This window comes from Boleophthalmus pectinirostris, unplaced genomic scaffold (assembly GCF_026225935.1).
Source record: "Boleophthalmus pectinirostris isolate CB_2022bp ecotype Guang Dong unplaced genomic scaffold, ASM2622593v1 HiC_scaffold_7, whole genome shotgun sequence".
Taxonomy (NCBI): domain Eukaryota; kingdom Metazoa; phylum Chordata; class Actinopteri; order Gobiiformes; family Gobiidae; genus Boleophthalmus; species Boleophthalmus pectinirostris.
In genome coordinates this window covers 37,411,061-37,430,130 of record NW_026571473.1, presented here as the reverse complement: position 1 = coordinate 37,430,130, position 19,070 = coordinate 37,411,061, and the positions used below count along the sequence as shown (strand labels likewise).

The following is a 19,070-nucleotide window of genomic DNA, read 5'->3' as shown; positions in this document are numbered from 1 at the left end:
TTCTCGCTCCATCTGTCATGTTGAATTAGTGTTTCTTGCCGCCGACCAAAATAATTCCCAGCATGCAACGCGCGCTTTTGTCAACAATGAAACTCGCTTATAAGTTGCTCTTTTTTTCATGGTTTGGGTGTTTCCTGTGACTTAATACATTAAAGTTTTTACACTGAAACCGAGAGAGGTTCTAGTCTTGTGTGTGAGTATCTGCTGCTCCTGTTCCTCCTGTACCACTGTCACATGGCTCTACTGCGCATGTCTCCTGCAGAAAGAGCCTCTGTCCTGTTTGTATCATGCAAGTCGATCGCAACATTACTTCTGTACCAATTTAAACATACTTATAAAGACGATTGAGAAAACTGAACACAAATTTCCCCAAAAAGAAAATCAGATTTTGCAGATTACAAACTGCAAGTCCTGAAATCTGCAGCTGAAAACGATAATCGAGCGGCAGAAAGAAAGTTTGGAGTGAGAGAGAAACTTGTGACACTGGGAGGATGCACCATGAAACTTTCCTGAAGACACTGGATGGATGGACAAAGCCTGGACTTCAGTGACACCAAAACCATCCTGTCGGGATTCAGAAAGACCCGAATAATTCTAACTGGAACTGATGCTGAGTCTGACGACAGCGACGCAGAAGAGGAAGCGGCGCTCTGTTTACTTCCGGAGGTCGAGGCTGAGTTGTTCAGAAGTGACACCGAGGATGAAGAATTGAATGGATTTAGTGATTTGGAGTGAGATGGAGAGTTTGTTAAACTTGTTCTGTTCTGCTGTTTATGTTATAGTTTATCTGAAGAACTGTTCATATGTGACGTTAACAGTCTGTTCTTCTCTCTTCTATTGTTTTTACTAGAACTTCACTTTACACACAAATTGTCTGTCCCTGGTCTCTGATTTTATGAAATAAGTTCACCCCCAAAAGTCTGACTTATGTTTTTTTTTCCTTCTTCATTACGCATTTTTTTGGCTAGTGCGACTTATACTCCAGAGTGACTAATAAATATGGTCAGATTTTGTTGTGCATGTAAATGTAAAGGTCTAGACCCATTGCTCTGTCAGTAGTAAAATTAATTAAATCCATACTGAAAGCCTTTATTTGTTTCCAACAGGTAAAAGATTTGAATTGAAAATATCGATTGACAAGGAAATGTCGTTGGCCCTGGACTTCCGTCTCCCGTCCGTTCCCAGCGCAGAGTTTGACAGAGCCGGAGTGGCGTGTGCAGAGGAGCGTGTAGCATGAGCTTGAACGCTGTGCAGAGGTAAACCGGCTGTTCTGGGCCTGACTGTGAAACACCAGCCTCAGGACATGAGACACAAGCACAGACTCTGCACGTGCGCCGCCAACAAACGACATCTGCTCCACGGAGGGCGAGGGGATACTGCTGTCACGATACCCACGCTTCCAACTTCACTTCAATACTACGGAATACGACTTGATACTCAAGTTTCTCATGATTTTTTGATACTTTTGACTCCCTGCCGTACCTCGCTGTAGGATCTTTGCACATATTTTAGGTTGATGTGAGTGAGAAACACGATTGGGCTCTGAGGGAACGCCCACTAACTGAAGGTTCAAACAGCTCCGTGGGGAAAATAAACGTTCATTTTACAGCAAAAAACCTGCTTTGTCCTGTACTGTTCGACAGAGGGGAGGGAAATATTGACAAAACTTAAGGATATTCAGACAGTATTTGAACAATGCATCAGGAATGGACTATAAAATGACCTACAAAAATGCAGAAATATCCTCTATATACACTTTTATACCCATTTGGGAGATTGAACCAACTGTTTCTGTTCCTTTTTTATCTTAAATCAGCACTTTACTGTGATTTTTTATTGTTTTATTTTAGAGAATGTACTCGATAATCTAATTTTGCATATCTCAAGAACAACAGTTGCCATATTTTTTCGATATATTGATTAGGGCTGAGTGTCATTAAGAAGTTGCCGGTACGATGCATATCTTGATACAGTGCGGTTTCGATTTGATACGATATATTTCAAATCGATTCAATACTGTTCATTAAAAAATAAAAGCTAAATCATGGCTGTGATACTAAAAGTTTTTGTTAAACCACTTCTTGTGCAAAGTTCATATGAAACACAAACATTTAAATTCTCAAAACAGTGAAAATGTCAAATGTGTCGCATAAACGAGTTTCCACTAAACAAGCAGCAAAACTGTAGCTGTAACAAAATAATTTAGTAAAATATACCAAAAAATACTCTTGGCGATATATATCGATAAAGCAGCCCACGGTATCGATACTGTATCATCACATTAAATGATATGATTTATTCATAATTCAATATTTTTGCACACCCGTATCGACGAGTGTCAGACCTCGAGTCCGAGACAAGACCGACGCCAAGAGCCATCAAGACCGAGTCCAAGCGTCTTCAAGACCGAGTCTGAGTCGAGGCCAAGACTGTAGTAAAAAAAGCGGCTACTACTACTACAAGAACTACAACAAGAAATACTACAACTACTACAACTACTAGTACAACTACAACTACTACTACCTACTTACTACTACAACAACTGCGAAAACTACTACTGTTAAACAAAACGTCAAAAAACACCTTTGAAATTAGATACTAATTTGAGCAGGTATCAGATCATTTCTTATGCAAAGTTAAAATGAAACGCAAACAAAAACAGTGAAAATGTCAAATGTGTTGCATTTTCAGTGGAAGGAAACTTGTTTATGCAAAAAAACTGTAGCCCTGTACACCCCTATCGTCAAGTGTCAGACCTCGAGTGCGAGACAAGACCGACGCAGTAAAAAGTACTACTACTACTACTACTACTTCTACTACTACTACTACTTTAAAACAAAAGACAAAGACAAAAAACACCTTTGAAACTAGATACTAATTTGAGCAGGTATCAAATAATTTCTTATGCAATGTTAAAATAAAACTGGCCCATTTTAATCACCAAAAACAGTGAAAATGTTAAACGTGTTGCATAAACGAGTTTCCTTCCTCTAAACAAACAACAAAACTGTAGCTCTGTAACAAAATAATTTTGTAAAATATACCAGAAATACTCTTGGTGATATATCAACCACTGTAAACCAACAACTACAAAAACAAAAAGCAGACTTTAGGGTTTTTTACTGACACAAACACATGGGAAACAGTAATTTAGTTCAAGACTGCAGACGGAATTCTGTCTGTTAACATTCAGTTGTGACTCGCCTTGAATTAGTTGTGCTTAAAATTCACATAATCTACCAGGAAATGTTTTTTAAGAATGAAAAAGTCCCAAGTTTCCCATTGGCTTTTGACAGAATATCCTCCATGACCAAGACCACGCCCCCTTCTGTGACGAGCTGCCGACTGTTTACATCAGACTCAACACGATCGTGCCAAAATTACAAATGCGTTGTCAAATAAAATTCATTAAGTAATTATCGCATCCAAAGAAACTAGTAAAATCAGAGAAGCAAGATCAAAAATACCCAAATCACCTGCAAATAACTACCGTATTTTCTGCACTATAGGGCTCTCTGGATTATAAGATGCACTGTCATTAAATGGTCTATTTTCGAACTTTTTTCACAAATAAACCGCACTGGACTTTAAAGGAAACACAACAGTGTGATGGGTGAGTGGTTTTGTTTGTTTGTTCGTTCACGGTGACTCTGGGCTTTGTTCAGTTGTGGCGTGTAGGGAGGGTGTGTCTGGGACCAACGGATTGTCGACGTGTTCGCAGTGACTCAGTTGTTCAGTCGTGTCTAGAAGCGGCACGTCGCGCTCGCTTTTTCGGTTCGTTCCTCCGTTCCGTTCCTCGTCGGCGTGGAGTGATGAGTGCGTCTGAGGGTGTTTTTCGCCGCGCGGTCGCTGTCTGCTCCGTGCGTGTTTGCGGTTTTGTAGTTTACTGAAGTCGTGCTGGGACACCCGAGTGGATTCGTGTATAGGGCGCTGTGGATTGTCGTTTTTTGATGGGGCTGGAGGCTTAAGAGTGCGACTAATAGTGTGAAAAATACGGTATTCAAACTGAGTAGGGATGAGCAAAAATATTAAAACATCGATATATCGTATGTTTAATGTGATAATACAGAATCAATATATCGCCAAGAGTATTTTTGGTATATTTTACAAAATTATTTTGTTACAGCTACAGTTTTGTTGCTTGTTTAGTGAGAGAAAACTTGTTTATGCGTCACATTTTCACCGTTTTGATGATTAAAATGTTTGTGTTTCATATGAACTTGGCACAAGAAGTGGTTTAACAAAGACTTTTAGTAACACAGCCACGATTTAGCCTTCATTTTTTATTGAACCGTATTGAATCGTTTTGAAATATATCGTATCAAATCGAAAGTGCACTGTATCGAGATATGTATCGTATCGTGGCCTCTGTATCGAGGAGTGTGTATCGTATCGGCAACTTCTTAATGATACCCAGCCCTAGAAAAGAGTGGAGAAAAAGTGATTGCTAATAAATAAATAAATAAATAAATATACTCAAATGATAGTCATAGTAAAGTATGGAGAGAATTCAGAGTACAGAAGCAGCACTGATGTTCGTACTACTACTACTACAACAACTACTACCGCATTTTAATATTTTATTCTCCTGTATGCAAACTAAGATTTCACTCACACCTGCTTCTTAATCCGGAGCTCGGGTCACAATACGCATTACAGTATAATCGCACCTGAACTTTGAACTTCTACAGCAAATCGAAACTCCTAATACCAAATTCTATTCACCGAAGTCACCAAAACGCAAACATTTACCCAACCTTTGTGCGTAAATACGACGATAATATGAAAAAGTCGTCAAGTCAGATCATTGTTAATGGCAATAACACATGTATTATCCAATAACGACAAAAGATAACACTTAAAATAAACAAGGTAACGTTATTTCTTATACAAATATAACAAAACATTCACGTTCTGTGGATTTATATGTTCCTAAAAGTGTTGGTTACATTTGGTTGTTGTTAAAATGCGATTATTAACCTTTACGTCAGCAAACGACAACAAAAATAATAGTTTGTTCCACTACATCTTGTTAATCTGCTGGTGCATTAAATTTATTGATTCTCTATGTCAATCTGGCTATAATCAAATTACACATGATCACATGGCGGGTGCCAGATGGATTTTTAGTGAGAAACCTGACTGAAGTTCTAATTAAAACGAGCACAGAACTCGTCAGTGACACCAGAACAACTCGGGTTACATCTGTCAGTCGTTAATAAAACATGAAGAGCTTTAACACGGGGCAGAAACAGTGACTTCCGCTTGTGGCTGACAAAACGTCCTGTAAAAAACTGATATTTATGAAGATTTACGACTCCCAATAAAATGTTAGCGGCTACCAAAGCGGGTCACACGAGCCACTTTAATCATACCACTGTGTTTTGTAATTCGGCTGATGTTTTAAAGCTCGTGAAGTCGTTTTTATTACGTTTTTGGACATCAACAAGTGCCATGTTTTCGTACACAACGCACTGCGGTGGGCGGTGTACGGCAACTTCAGTGCGCTACTCGTAAATACGTGCCCTGGAAAATGCGTTTGCGTGTGAATAGTGTGTTTTTTCTTTATTTTAATCGCCGGTAGCAGTTAAATACGTGCACAGTACCTACCAGATCGTGCGGATGGAGCTCGGCGTTGACTTGGAAATGGCCCGTGTCCATGCTAATGCTAAGGCTAAGCACGCACGGGTCCGCTTCCTGATATAATAAACACTACTTCGGAGCCGCTTTGCGTAAAAACATCACCCGGGAAAAAAAAATAAAAAATCCTCACGCCTCGGTGCTTCGCGCGGGCGGAAAGTGTCGGAGGTGGAGTGGGGAAAAAAGGAGGAAAAAGGCGGAAAAAAGGGGGTTTAACTCACCCATCCATTGCACAACGCGGAACTGCGAAGCAACAGGTCCGAGGCAGCGGCCGCAGAACACAGCCCCATCCGCCGCTGGGTAAATACAAGGGACGAGCTACAGCCCAGGCATTTGGCCCGGGGGGTGGGGACGACGAACGCGACAAAAACATGAATAATGCAAAATATAACGCCTAAAAATAAACTCTAAAGCGATAAAGTTCATCACAACAATAAATAAATAGAAATAGAGGCACAACAAAAATATATTATGTTGATTAGGGGTGCGCATTATTGTTTATTGTTTAGTGTAAAGATCGTGGGCTGGTGTATCGATATATCGGCAAGAGTATTTTTCTTTTTTGTATATTTTACTAAATTATGTGACATTTTCACTGTTTTGATGATAAAAAATAGATTTAAATGCGTGAACGTTCATCACAACAATAAATAAATAGAAATAGAGGCACAACAAAAATATATTATGTTGATTAGGGGTGCGCATTATTGTTTTATATTGTTTAGTGTAAAGATCGTGGGCTGGTGTATCGATATATCGGCAAGAGTATTTTTCTTTTTTGTATATTTTACTAAATTATGTGACATTTTCACTGTTTTGATGATAAAAAATAGATTTAAATGCGTGAACGTTCATCACAACAATAAATAAATAGAAATAGAGATACAACAAAAATATGTTATGTTGATTAGGGGTGAAATAATGATGTATCGTATTGTTTAGTGTAAAGATCGTGGGCTGCTGTTTTTTTGTTTGTTTGGGTTTTTTTGTATATTTTGGTATATTTTACTAAATTATGAGACATTTTCACTATTTTGATGATAAATAATAGATTTAAAAGCGTTAACGTTCATCACAACAATAAATAAAAACAAACAGCAGGCGCGCGAAAATATTGAAATATCGATGTATCATATTGTTAAGTGTAAAGAGGGCTGCTGTATCAATATAGCACCATTTTTTGGTATATTTTAATAAATTATTTTGTTAGAGCTACAGTTTTGTTGCTTGTTTACAGGAAGGAAACTTGTTTAGGCAACACATTTGACATTTTCACTGTTTTGATGGTTAAAAAATAGATTTAAAAGTGTTAAAGTTCATCACAACAATAAATAAATACAACAGAATTATCTAAACCACAGTTGTCAAACATACGGCCCGGGGGCCTGATCCGGCCCTCCAAGACCTTTAATCTGGCCCTCGGCTGATTTTCTACTAAAATAGTTTAATTATATTTTCTATTAAAATCTTGTTAATTTTCTGTGGTGTTTATCACAGCAGCGTCTCCAGCGTCTCTGTACGTGGCCCCTCCCACCAGAGCAGCACAAATGAAGACTTGTCTCTTTCCAAACGCTCTTAAAGGACGATCGTTTTGACTGTTGACCGTGACACCCTCATCAGAAAAATGTCCAACATGAGAAAAGTGGAGCCGAGTGCAGGATTTTCCAAAAAAATTGACTTATTCCTATTTACATACAAGTTCATGTTAAAACTTTGTGTTGAAATTGTGTTTTTCTTAAAGTTTCAGGTTGTTCATAATATTATAAAATTTTGTAAAAGAAAGAGTTCATCAATTAAAAAAGATTTCTGTAATAGATTTGTGTTTCTCTGGACAAATATTTGAACTTATTGTTATTTTTGGGGTTTATATGACATGAGTTTTCTGATCCGGCCCCTTTGGGATCAAAGTCGGTTGGATACGGCCCCCGGACCAAAATGAGTTTGACACCCCTGTTATAAATGGTTCAAAAACTGTATTATATTGATTATCAGTGTGCAAAAATATTGAAATATCATTATACAAAGATTTCAGCTTTTTAGCTTACATAATGTTGTTATTAATTGATTTCTATTTCCTTGATGAATCTAAAAGTTATAATGACTCATTCTGTCCAGTGATAATCTAAAATGTGGACAAATACATACATTTGTAGTGTTTCCAGGAAGTGAGAAAAGGAAATGAGCATTAGAATAATAATAAATATGATCCATATATTAATAATATTATTGAAATTACGTTTAGTGGTTTATTATTTGTGCAGAAGTTGAAGTAACCATTTTCACACAAAATGCTGCTGTGATAACACAAACATCAATTTTACCTACTTTCCCTTTTAGTAAGATACAGAATTAACCGTGTTTTTTTCTTGTTTTTAGTAATTTTTCCTAAAACGAACACGCCCCCGTGCGAAATGCCTGGGTTTTAGAGCGCCCCATCCGCCGCTGCTCAAAGGTGACAAAATGGCGTCCAGATGTAGTTGCCGCGCTCCGATTGGTCCGCGTTGGTTGGTTTCCAAGGGTTACGAGTGTTTGCTGGGCGCTGATTGGCCGTGGAGGACGAAGTGGGCGGGACCGGAGCGGAGAGGAAGAAAGGCTCGTTATGAGTGGGCGTTGTCCGCATCAAACAGATCAATTACGTTTAATCCATTAGTGCCGTTTTAACGCAAAAGACACGATTTTTTCTCTTTTTTTACACGATGTGAACGCAAAAACACTATATACGAGTTATTTATAGTGTTTTTAAAGCTGTACTGTTAACCTGTTTGTTTGTTTGTTGAAGTAAATTTGCTAAACAGTTACAAAATAAATAAATAAAAGTAAAATTAAACAATGTGAGAAGCCAAAATTACACTAAATATGGCCATGCTACATACAAAACGGTTATTTTATTATACAGTGTTGGGGAGTAACAGATTACATGTACCAGGAGTTATGTAATCAGAGTACAAATTATCAGTAACTGTATTCAGTTACAGTTACTGTTTCAGTGAGTGGTAATTGGATTACAGTTACTTTGTTGAAATAAATGGTTTACACGGTGGTATTTTACTGTTTTCACATTTTGGACTAAGCCAGAATTAAACCAGGACTAAAACCAGGACTAAATCATGTCTAAACCAGGACTAAATCAGGTCTAAATCAAGACTAAACTAGGACTAAAGCAGGACTAAAGCAGGACTAAAGCAGGACTAAACCAGGGCTAAACTAGGACTAAACCAGGACTAAACCAGGACTAAATCAGGTCTAAACCAGGACTAAACCAGGACTAAACCAGGACTAAACCAGGACTAAATCAGGTCTAAACCAGGACTAAACCAGGACTAAACCAGGACTAAATCAGGTCTAAATCAAGACTAAACTAGGACTAAAGCAGGACTAAAGCAGGACTAAAGCAGGACTAAACCAGGACTAAACTAAACAGGACTAAACCAGGACTAAACCAGGACTAAACCAGGACTAAAACCAAGACTAAACCAGGACTAAACTAGGACTAAACCAGGACTAAACTAGGACTAAACCAGGACTAAAACCAAGACTAAACCAGGACTAAACTAATACAATATGACACTAACAGTAGTGTGGACATAATTGTGTTTTCATATAAAAATCATTTTTCTATCAATAATATTTTTAATCTGGTCAAGTAAAGACTGAAGAAACATGAATTTTCAGGATGTGGTTGTTACATTCACGTAGTTTTAAAAAACATGACAATATCAAGTAATCCAAAGTATTCAGATTACATTACTCACTTTAAGTAATTTAATGGATTACGTTACAAACTACATTTTGGTGTATGTAATCTGTAATCTGTAGGAGAATACATTTTAAAAGTCACCTTCCCAACACTGCTATTATATTACAACTCTATTTATTCTATTGTTTATTTATTTTAAAGTAACCAAACTAATTTCCAACACGATTAGCTCAAGATTACGCAAACGATATTTTTGTTTCTAAGATGCGTCCGTGTTCTTAGGGACTCGGCGTCAGTTTAAAATAAAAAGAGCTCATTGTTGTCGGGGCCCGAGCTCAGTCTCAGGTAACAAGCTGATGAATAATTCCTAAACACGCCGCTTTTCAGGAAATTACCTCCTCCACGTTAAATAATGTAGGATTTAAACAGACTGCGGCCTGTCGACGGGACGACGGGGTTTTTACAGGATTAATACGAGACGACGTGTGGTTTTCGTGTTCGATGAGGAGTTTGTGTTTGTAAGAAGTGAAGCGTTGATAAGTCACAAAAGTATAAGTGTGATGTAAAATGTAAACATCACTGGACCTGGTTTTGTTCTTGTGGTTTTAAGGTCTTAAGGTCTATTTCAGGTCGAAAACAGGACTAAATTTGGGCTAAAATAGGACTATTACAGGTCTAAACCAATTCTAAACCAGGATTAAACCAGGACTAAACTAGAACTAAATCAGGTCTCTTTCAGATGTAAACCAGGACTAAACCAGGTCTACACCAGGTCTAAACCAGGACTATATCAGGTCTAAACCAGGACTATATCAGGTCTAAACCAAGACTATTTCCGATCTAAACTAGGTCTAAACCAGGACTAAACCAGGTCTACACCAGTTCTACACCATGTGTAAACCAGGACTCAGTCAGGTCTACACCAGGTCTAAACTAGGTCTAAACCAGGACTATTTCAGGTCTAAACCAGGTCTAAACTAGGACTAAACCAGGACTATATCAGGTCTAAACTAGAACTATTTCAGGTCTAAACCAGGACTATATCAGGTCTAAAACAGGATTATTTCAGCTCTAAACTAGGTCTAAACCAGGACTAAACCAGGTCTACACCAGGTCTAAACTAGGTCTAAACTAGGACTAAACCAGGACCAGGTCAAGATCTGGACTAAAAAACCTTTTCCTGATTTTCTTTTTCTGTTTCTTCAAAAAAAAAATTTCCTTATCTTACCACTATACTCCACTAGATGTCGCTCCACTCTCCAGCCCGCCCCTGATCTGCCCGGACACGCACACGAATAAGCCGCGGCGCTCCCTGGTCACGTGTCCCAATCCTCGCCTTCCTATTGGCTGATCCCGGAGCCCCGCCAGAGCCGCCGTAAAACAGCGCCACAATCGAACCTCCTCGGAAATCCTCCGCACGCCGCGTCCTCCCGGGGATTTTAACACGTTTTTACCCGATTAAAACTTTTCCACCGGCTCGGACACACTTTATTGGATATAATTTTAATCGTATATGTGAAGAAAATTCGTTAAAGTTGAGCTGAAACGTGTAAAAACGCCGATGCGCTACGACGAAACTGCGCCGACGCGTTGTTGTTGTTTACGTCTCCGCCGTCGGTGGATTTTAACATGTTTTAATTCAAATAAACTCCACAAACTCGCATTTTCGCTCTTTTAAGGATCATTTTTGCTGCTCTAGTTGAAGTTAAGACGTGGATATTGGATTTGACTCGCTGGATTTGAGGCTGATGTTTTGGGGTTCCGTGTGGAGGGAGCGGCGTTTCCCGGGTGAGACGAGCCGCTGAAGGCGCGACTCGGGGCGGACGCGGGGAGGATGAGCTGCCCGGTGAACCTCCGCGCTCTGCCCTCCGCGGTTTACGAAGAGGTGTTTACCCCCGAGAACGTGCGAGCGAGGTGGGTGAAAAAAAGAGAGAAACTGACTCCAGAAAGTGAAAATAATGTTTAAAGTTGTTAGATGGGATTAGACTTAGACCAGGATGACCAGACGTCCCTATTTACTCTGGACAGTCACGGTTTATCAGGTTTTTTTTCAGGTCTAAACCAGGTCTAAACTAGGACTAAACCAGGACTATTTCAGGTCTAAAGCAGGACTAAACTAGGACTATTTTAGATCTAAATCAGGACTATTTCAGGACAAAACCAGGTCTTAACCAGGACTATATCGGGTCTAAACCAGGTCTAAACTCAGGCTAAACCAGGTCTATTTTCAGGTCTAAACCAAGTCTAAACCAGGACTATTTCAGGTCTAAACCAGAACTATTTTCAGGTCTAAACTAGGTCTAAACCAGGTCTAAACCATGTCTAAACCAGGACTATTTCAAGTCTAAACAGGACTATTTCAAGTCTAAACCAGATCTATTTTCAGGTCTAAAACCAGGACTATTTCAGGTCTAAAACCAGGACTATTTCAGGTCTAAAACCAGGACTATTTCAAGTCTAAACCAGATCTATTTTCAGGTCTAAAACCAGGACTATTTCAGGTCTAAACCAGGACTATTTCAGGTCTAAACCAGGACTATTTCAAGTCTAAACCAGATCTATTTTCAGGTCTAAAACCAGGACTATTTCAGGTCTAAAACCAGGACTATTTCAGGTCTAAACCAGGACTATTTCAGGACTATTCAGGTCAAAACCACTATTTCAGGTCTAAACCAGGACTATTTCAGGTCTAAAACCAGGACTATTTCAGGTCTAAAACCAGATCTATTTCAGGTCTAAACCAGGACTATTTCAGGTCTAAACCAGGACTATTTCAGGTCTAAACCAGGACTATTTCAGGTCTAAACCAGGACTATTTCAGGTCTAAACCAGGAGTATTTCAGGTCTAAATTAGGACTCAACCAGGACTACCTCAGGTCTAAATCAGGTCTAAACCAGGATTATTTCAGGCCTAAACCACGACTATTTCAGGCCTAAACCAGGTCTAAACTAGGCATAAACCAGGACTATATCCGGTCTGTTTCAGGTTTAAACCAGGACTAAACTTGGGCTAAAATCGGACTATTTCAGTTCTAAACCAGAGGAGCATAAATTACATTTGTTTAGCCAAAATCCACAGGCTGAACTTCTTGTCTTTGTCTCAGATGAACCACAGACCCACACGTGAGTCGACAATGAACAATGTCACTCACATTTTTTCATAATTTTATTTATACCAAAATCCCAACCCGAGTGTGTAAGTAGAAATAAAAAATAACAAGAGACTGGAATCAATAAGACAAAAAAAGTACAATAAGTAAAAAACAATAAGTAAAAATCATTCATTGCTTTGTTAAGTTTAAGCATAAGCAAAATAACATTACTCCTTTTTAATGTGCACTGTTATTTTTTGTGTGTTTTTTTTTTGTATTCTGTCGTCAGAGTTGGAGGGTTTAAAAGTTAAATACGTCTCACAGATCGTTGCCAAGTTAATGTGTGTTCAACAGATTCCACACCGAGTCACAGAATGAGTCCGTAGTTTGACAGATTAAAACGAAGTACCAGTAAAAACAAAAAAAAAAAAAGTATAGAGATAAAATAATAACTGTAAAACACAATATAGTACAATACAAAAAAGAAAGAAATTGGGTTAAAATTGTCAGTGTACAGAAGAAACCACATAATTTTTGAAACTATGTCAAGAATAGAAGTGGGTTAATCAAAGTTTTTCTTCTTTTCACTCCTTTTCGAGAAATGTGTTTTTGATTCTCTCTTGGCACAAACTCGAAAATAAACAAATCAATCAGTGTGCAGGGGCAAGTAGGATTCTTGTATTTCCTTCCAGATTTTCAAAATTCTAAACCCAGGTCAGGATGTTTGGTATAAATAATAAAATTGTGAAAAGAGCGAGTAAGATTGTGGATTCTCACTTCAGTCATAATCTGAGGAACTTCTGTCGCTGCATTTTTTTGCTTTATGCTCATTTGCAAACATGAATTTCTGTATTTTGGCAAAACAAAAGACAATTTATGCTCCTCTTTACTGTCGGCCGGGATCAGATTCGTCAGAAATTGTGAATAGTCCTGGTTTAGACCTGATGTAGTCCTGGTTTAATCGTAGTTTTGTCCTGGTTTAGATCAAATTTGTGTAAAATAGGGACATTTCTTGTATAAAACTGGAACAAATCACTGGTTTTGTGTAAATCTGCAGGGACATGGGACACAGGACTCAAAACTGGGACTGTCCTCAGTAAGTAAATAGGGACGTCTGGTCACCTTGATTGAAGTAACTTTACTCTTACATAAGTAAAAGTAACTGCTAGTCTTCAAGTGACAAAAGTTGTATATGATTGTGATGTTTTGAGTTAGAAAATCAGCTTCTATATCATAATAAAATGAAATCTGAATGTTGCGAGACCAAATGTCGAGCCTCATTTATGTCATTTTTACAGATTTTCCCAAAGCTTCACATTTCTTTTCAATTTATAATATCAATATAATCCTCATTTGCTTACAGAATTGTATTTTAAATAACATTTTCTTGTTCCCCATGTCCTGTAGCATCTGTTACTGTGGATTTGAGGAGAAATGTTAATTATTTCCTGACCTGCCAAGAACATAATTTGTAATCAGCACAACACAAGAAACTTAGAAAACTGCAGGAAGCTTTTGCATGTTTTATTTGTATGTGTGAACAAATGTTAGGGGTGTGCAAAAATATCGAAATACAGTCCTCCCTTGCTATATCGCGGTTCACTTTTCGCCGTCTCGCTGTTTTGCGGATTTTTTGTGTGCAGTTTTGCATGCTTTTTTTTACAGTGTATGAATGCATATTGTGTTCCTCCCACGAATCATCGGTTCGTTACATAAAGAAGGAGGAATATAACAAAAGGACGACAGCAGCAATAAGTTTTAAGAAGGAAGTAAAAAGGATTGTAACTGTCCTGTGTGAGAAAAATGTATAGAGTTTGTGCTGAGGGGTTTTACAGACCTAAAACAGATAGAATAATTGTAAAATATAAAGCTGACTCCTTGTAGATTTAACGTATCGCGGGTTATTTTTAGAACGTAACCCCCACAATAAACCAGGGACCACTGTATCGATATATCGTATCATTCATTGTGATGATACAGTATCGATATCATGGGCTGCTGTATCGATATATCATCAAGAGTATTTTTTTTTTGTGCATTTCACTGAATTATTTTGTGACACAGCTACAGTTTTGTTGCTTGTTTAGTGGAAGAAAACTTATTTTTTTTGCAACACATATGACATTTTCACTGTTTTGATGATTAAAATGTTTGTTTCATATGAACTTTGCACAAGAAGTGGTTTAACAAAAAAATGTTGTATCACAGACATGATTTAGCCTTTATCTTAATTTTTTTGGAACCGTTTCAAAGCGATTTGAAATGTATCGTATCGTATTGAAAGTGCACTGTATCGTCAACTTCTTAAATGTATTCAGCCTTAGTTGAGACATATTGCAACTTGCGTATGTAATTAATACAATATATATAGTTTTAAAAAAGTTATTGTTTTTCTTTTAAATATGTATATAGATTAATTTAGTTTAATAAAGCCTTTATTGTCAGTTTCATTATACTGTATAATGACAATAAAGGCTTTCTATTCTATTCTGTTCTATAAATGGTACAATTCAGGGGGACTTCTGGTTTCTATATCATATCATATCGTCAGACTCAAGGCGGTGCACATCCCTCGTATCGAATCGATTTGAAAGTGCACCGTATCGAGATAAGTATCGTATCGGCGGCTTCTTCTTGATGATGCTCAGCCCTATTTGTAAATCTCTTGTATGGACCAGAGGGAGTGAAGTGATCATCTTTGCTCTCATCTTTTAGTCCTATTTGATGTTTTTTGAGCTTGTTGTTGGCGTTCGCACTGAAACTGAAACGTGTTTGTGTGTGGCGTTTTCCCCGCAGGCCGACGTCGTCACACTCTCTCTCCACGCTGAGCTTCCCTAAATCCAGATGCGCTCTGTGGGACGGGACCCCGACTGGAGACAAAACGCTCCTCCATCTTTGTGCTCACAGGTAAAACACTTCTTCCTCTTCTTCGGCCTCATCGCGTCACGTTCTTTAGGTGGGTCTTGGGTTTGGGCTGCATTTTCTCTTCCTACTTTGTGAAATTGTGAAGGTTTGAACTGTAGAATTATAATCTTTTACCTCACCAGTACGAATATAATATGAATATCATTTTTGTTTCTTCAGTATTTATTGTGTGTACTTTTTCTTTGTTATTTCCTGTAGTACAATTAGATTTGACTCCATAGCGATACACACTAACTTAAATGTTTCTTAAATTCTAAGCAAGTCAGTAGGGATGTAACAATAACTGAAATATCGTGATATCGTATCGTCAAAGAATTACAAGTCTCTTTTTGCTTAAATGAAGTGTTATGGTGCGGCAATAGCTAAAAAAGACAGAGGGAACTACATAGACCATGATCCTTTGCTCCATTTCAGTGCAGACGACAAGAAGAAATAACAGTTCTAACACTTTTAAGTCTTAATAATTTGGATTAAGTCTTGTCGAGGCATTTTAAGAGGAAAAAGTTGAGTATTTTAACAGTTTGAGCTGTTTAGACTCTTTTCATCATATCTTGTGTTATTCGATCTTTGAACTGTTGATGAAGGTACATGATTTTCCAAAAAAATTTATTTAAAATGATAAAAATTAGCTTGGAAGGACTGACATATTTTATAGAAATAGTTTCCTTTCATTTTGAAGTAATATTAAAGTATTCAGAAGAAAAAAGCGACAAATTATGTAAAATCCTGCACCTTCTACTTGTTTGCACAATTTTCCCTCCGTTACCATGACCTTTCTTAATAAAAAATCTCATGACTCAAAAAGTCAGAGGTTTTTCAATCTAATCTTGTACCATATGGTAGAAAACTATATGAAGCAAATATTCAAACCAGTTTGTTAAGGATATGTAAGTGAGAACCAAGAGTTATCACTGTTTGGATTTATTGCCCAAAAAGTGCTGCATATTTCATTCCCTCCTTTACCGACATGAGTTTTTTTATTTTTTGTCAACAACTTGAAAGAATATCACAGGTTTAACTTGACCCTGTTGGAGTGTAACTCTTTCCTACATTCTGATACTTTACTTATTTCAATAGTCCCTCTAGTTTCTGAATAAGAGACATTTGAATGTCAAAAATCGGCCCCCGTTTCCCTCCGTTACCACTTGACTGGACCCAGAAATATAAATGGCAATAATAAATTCTAGATAAGTAGCAAAAAAAGAGCATGAGACAAATAAGACATAATTATATAAATAAAAAATAAAATAGAAAGATAAGTAATATAAAAATAGAACGATCAGTAATAAAATATAAAAAAATAAATAAAATAAAATAAAAATGTACCCATAAGTAGTACAGGTTTCCCACAGTCATGGAAATCCTGGAAAAGCCCTGGAAATTGAAAATGTCATATTCTAGGCCTGGGAAAGTCATAGAATTTGAGTATCTCTTTCTATATCTTTCACGCAACTCCAGCGTTCTGTTAAGGTCTCATTAGACGATTATAATTATTTCTGAACGTCTGCCGCCTTCTGTTTAAAAAGAGACGACAATAAATGCACTGACAGTTGAATGTTAAAAAATTATAATCGTAAACCAGGGGTGGGCAAACTTTTTGGCTAAAATTTCACTGAAGGGCCAGAAGGACAGAAGACAGGACATGACGTGTTAAGATAGCTCGCGCTGTTTGTCATTATTGAAACATTACGTATTCCCGCCTACTACGCTACATGTACATGACTTGTAAACAACTAACTACAGTGTTGGTTAAGCGCACTAGAGAAGGTTGCACGCACTACTACAACACGTTGCCGAAAATTACGCGGATATCACTTTGTGTCCTGAAAGAGCTCTTGGAAATAAAGACACAGAAGTTTCCTGCCAGAGTAATTTGTGGACCAGTGGTTCAGTCTTTAGACCCTTCGTCTTCAGTCGCGCCATCGCTGGAATGAATCTTCAAGATCACCTTAGTTTGGCTTCGCTGCTTTTCCCCTTGTCTTCTTTCACGACCTCAAAAACGGACAAACTGCTCCTGGACTTGTCAGCAACAAACTTTGGCAACTGCGAGGAAGATATAGGTCAAAAAAGCCGTTACTGTTGTGGTGAAAACAGCGTCTGTGCAGCTTGCGTCTGTGGACTGGTGACAGTCGTACGTAAACCACGAGGCCGCACAAGTCAGTTACACTAGAAACGTAGGGAGTTTGATTGACAGCCTGTCACTCACAGATAACGACAGTGTCAATTGGCAAATGTTTAGCACACGTAGAGTTGATGAATTTTTATTCTCTTTTTTTGGTCATCATAATTACAAGGCTACTGCTCTATAATCTATCACTGACAATTTGAAACAAAAAAAAATTCTCCATACAACCTTTAAGAGCTCGGCTGCATTACATTCGTATTTACGCTCATGTAGGAAGCGCACTACGCACTACAACGTTGCCGCGAAAGATCCAGAACACACGATAAGTGAAAAGATCTGCTCCACTGCACAGCACAGGCAAAGGTGGATTGTGAGCGATTAGGTCTTACTGAGAAACAGAGCCCACGCCACAAAGTCACGCACATACACACCGACACATGCAGTAAAACTAGACTCTTACGACGTTCCACGCGTTAAGATTTATAACTCAGCATCTATATATTTTTCGTCTTTGATTTTTATCAACTCAAAATGGAAGCAGTGCAGCCTTATATCTTGAAGTCAAAGAATTACAAGTCTCTTTTTGCTTAAATGAAGTGTTATGGTGCGGCAATAGCTAAAAAAGACAGAGGGAACTACATAGACCATGATCCTTTGCTCCATTTCAGTGCAGACGACAAGAAGAAATAACAGTTCTAACACTTTTAAGTCTTAATCATTTGGATTAAGTCTTGTCGAGGCATTTTAAGAGGAAAAAGTTGAGTATTTTAACAGTTTGAGCTGTTTAGACTCTTTTCATCATATCTTGTGTTATTCGATCTTTGAACTGTTGATAAAGGTACATGATTTTCAAAAAAAATGTATTTAAAATGATAAAAATTTGCTTGGAAGGACTGACATATTTTATAGAAATAGTTTCCTTTCATTTTGAAGTAATATTAAACTACTTCACTCATGATCCGAATAACTCCTGTAAGAACACTTTCCCATAAAGCATTGCGGCCAACAGAAGACGCCGCACCTCATTGTATATATAGTGCGCCATCTGCTGGGAAACACCGGAAATGAATGAAAAATAGAACATCAACTAGGTTTATTATTGTAATTTATTCCAGTTCGGCGGACCAGATTAAAAGGTTTAAAGGGCTGCTTACGGCCCCCGGGCCATAGTTTACCCACCCCTGTCCTAAACCATGAGGTGAGTGGAAAGAGTTAACTTTTCATATTTAGCCCTAAAAATCTGATCAGTTTTACACATGTGGGTGCTGTAAAGTCGTGGAAAATTCACTTTAGGTCATGAAAAAGTCATGGAAAAGTTTTGAAATGTTGTCAGTGAAAAGGAGTGGGGCCCTGGGAGCAGAGTGTGATTGTTGTACAGTGTTGATCTCATGTGTGACTCTTGTGTCGTGTGGCTCAGAGCTCCTCGAGTGCAGCTGACGGAGAAGGCGCTGCGTTTGGCCCAGAGACACATTCGCCACAGCTCCAGACCCGCGCCGCTCTGCTTCCTCCTCGGCTCCGTGAGCGTCGACTCAGGTCAGACCCGACTCCCCGCGCGATCTCACAGACGAAGAACGAACAGCACTACATCTGC

General features: G+C 38.2%; 2 protein-coding genes across 4 annotated transcripts in view; one reads left to right on the top strand and one right to left on the bottom strand.

Annotated features, from left to right (window-relative positions):
• The window catches only part of ptbp1b (polypyrimidine tract binding protein 1b), an 81,655-nt gene extending 75,692 nt beyond the window's left edge, over nucleotides 1-5,963 (bottom strand). For 2 of the 3 annotated variants that reach the window (XM_055165206.1, XM_055165207.1), the window contains exon 1: nucleotides 5,862-5,963. In XM_055165206.1, the coding sequence (XP_055021181.1) occupies nucleotides 5,862-5,930 (69 nt within the window). In that variant the 5' untranslated portion in view covers nucleotides 5,931-5,963. The other variant, XM_055165208.1, reaches the window with a different exon arrangement.
• Nucleotides 5,964-10,736: 4,773 nt separating this feature from the next.
• The window catches only part of stil (STIL centriolar assembly protein), a 30,799-nt gene continuing 22,465 nt past the window's right edge, over nucleotides 10,737-19,070 (top strand). Inside the window, 3 exon segments of the mRNA XM_055165254.1 lie at nucleotides 10,737-11,251; nucleotides 15,226-15,336; nucleotides 18,897-19,012. Of these exon segments, the coding sequence (XP_055021229.1) occupies nucleotides 11,172-11,251; nucleotides 15,226-15,336; nucleotides 18,897-19,012 (307 nt within the window). The 5' untranslated portion in view covers nucleotides 10,737-11,171.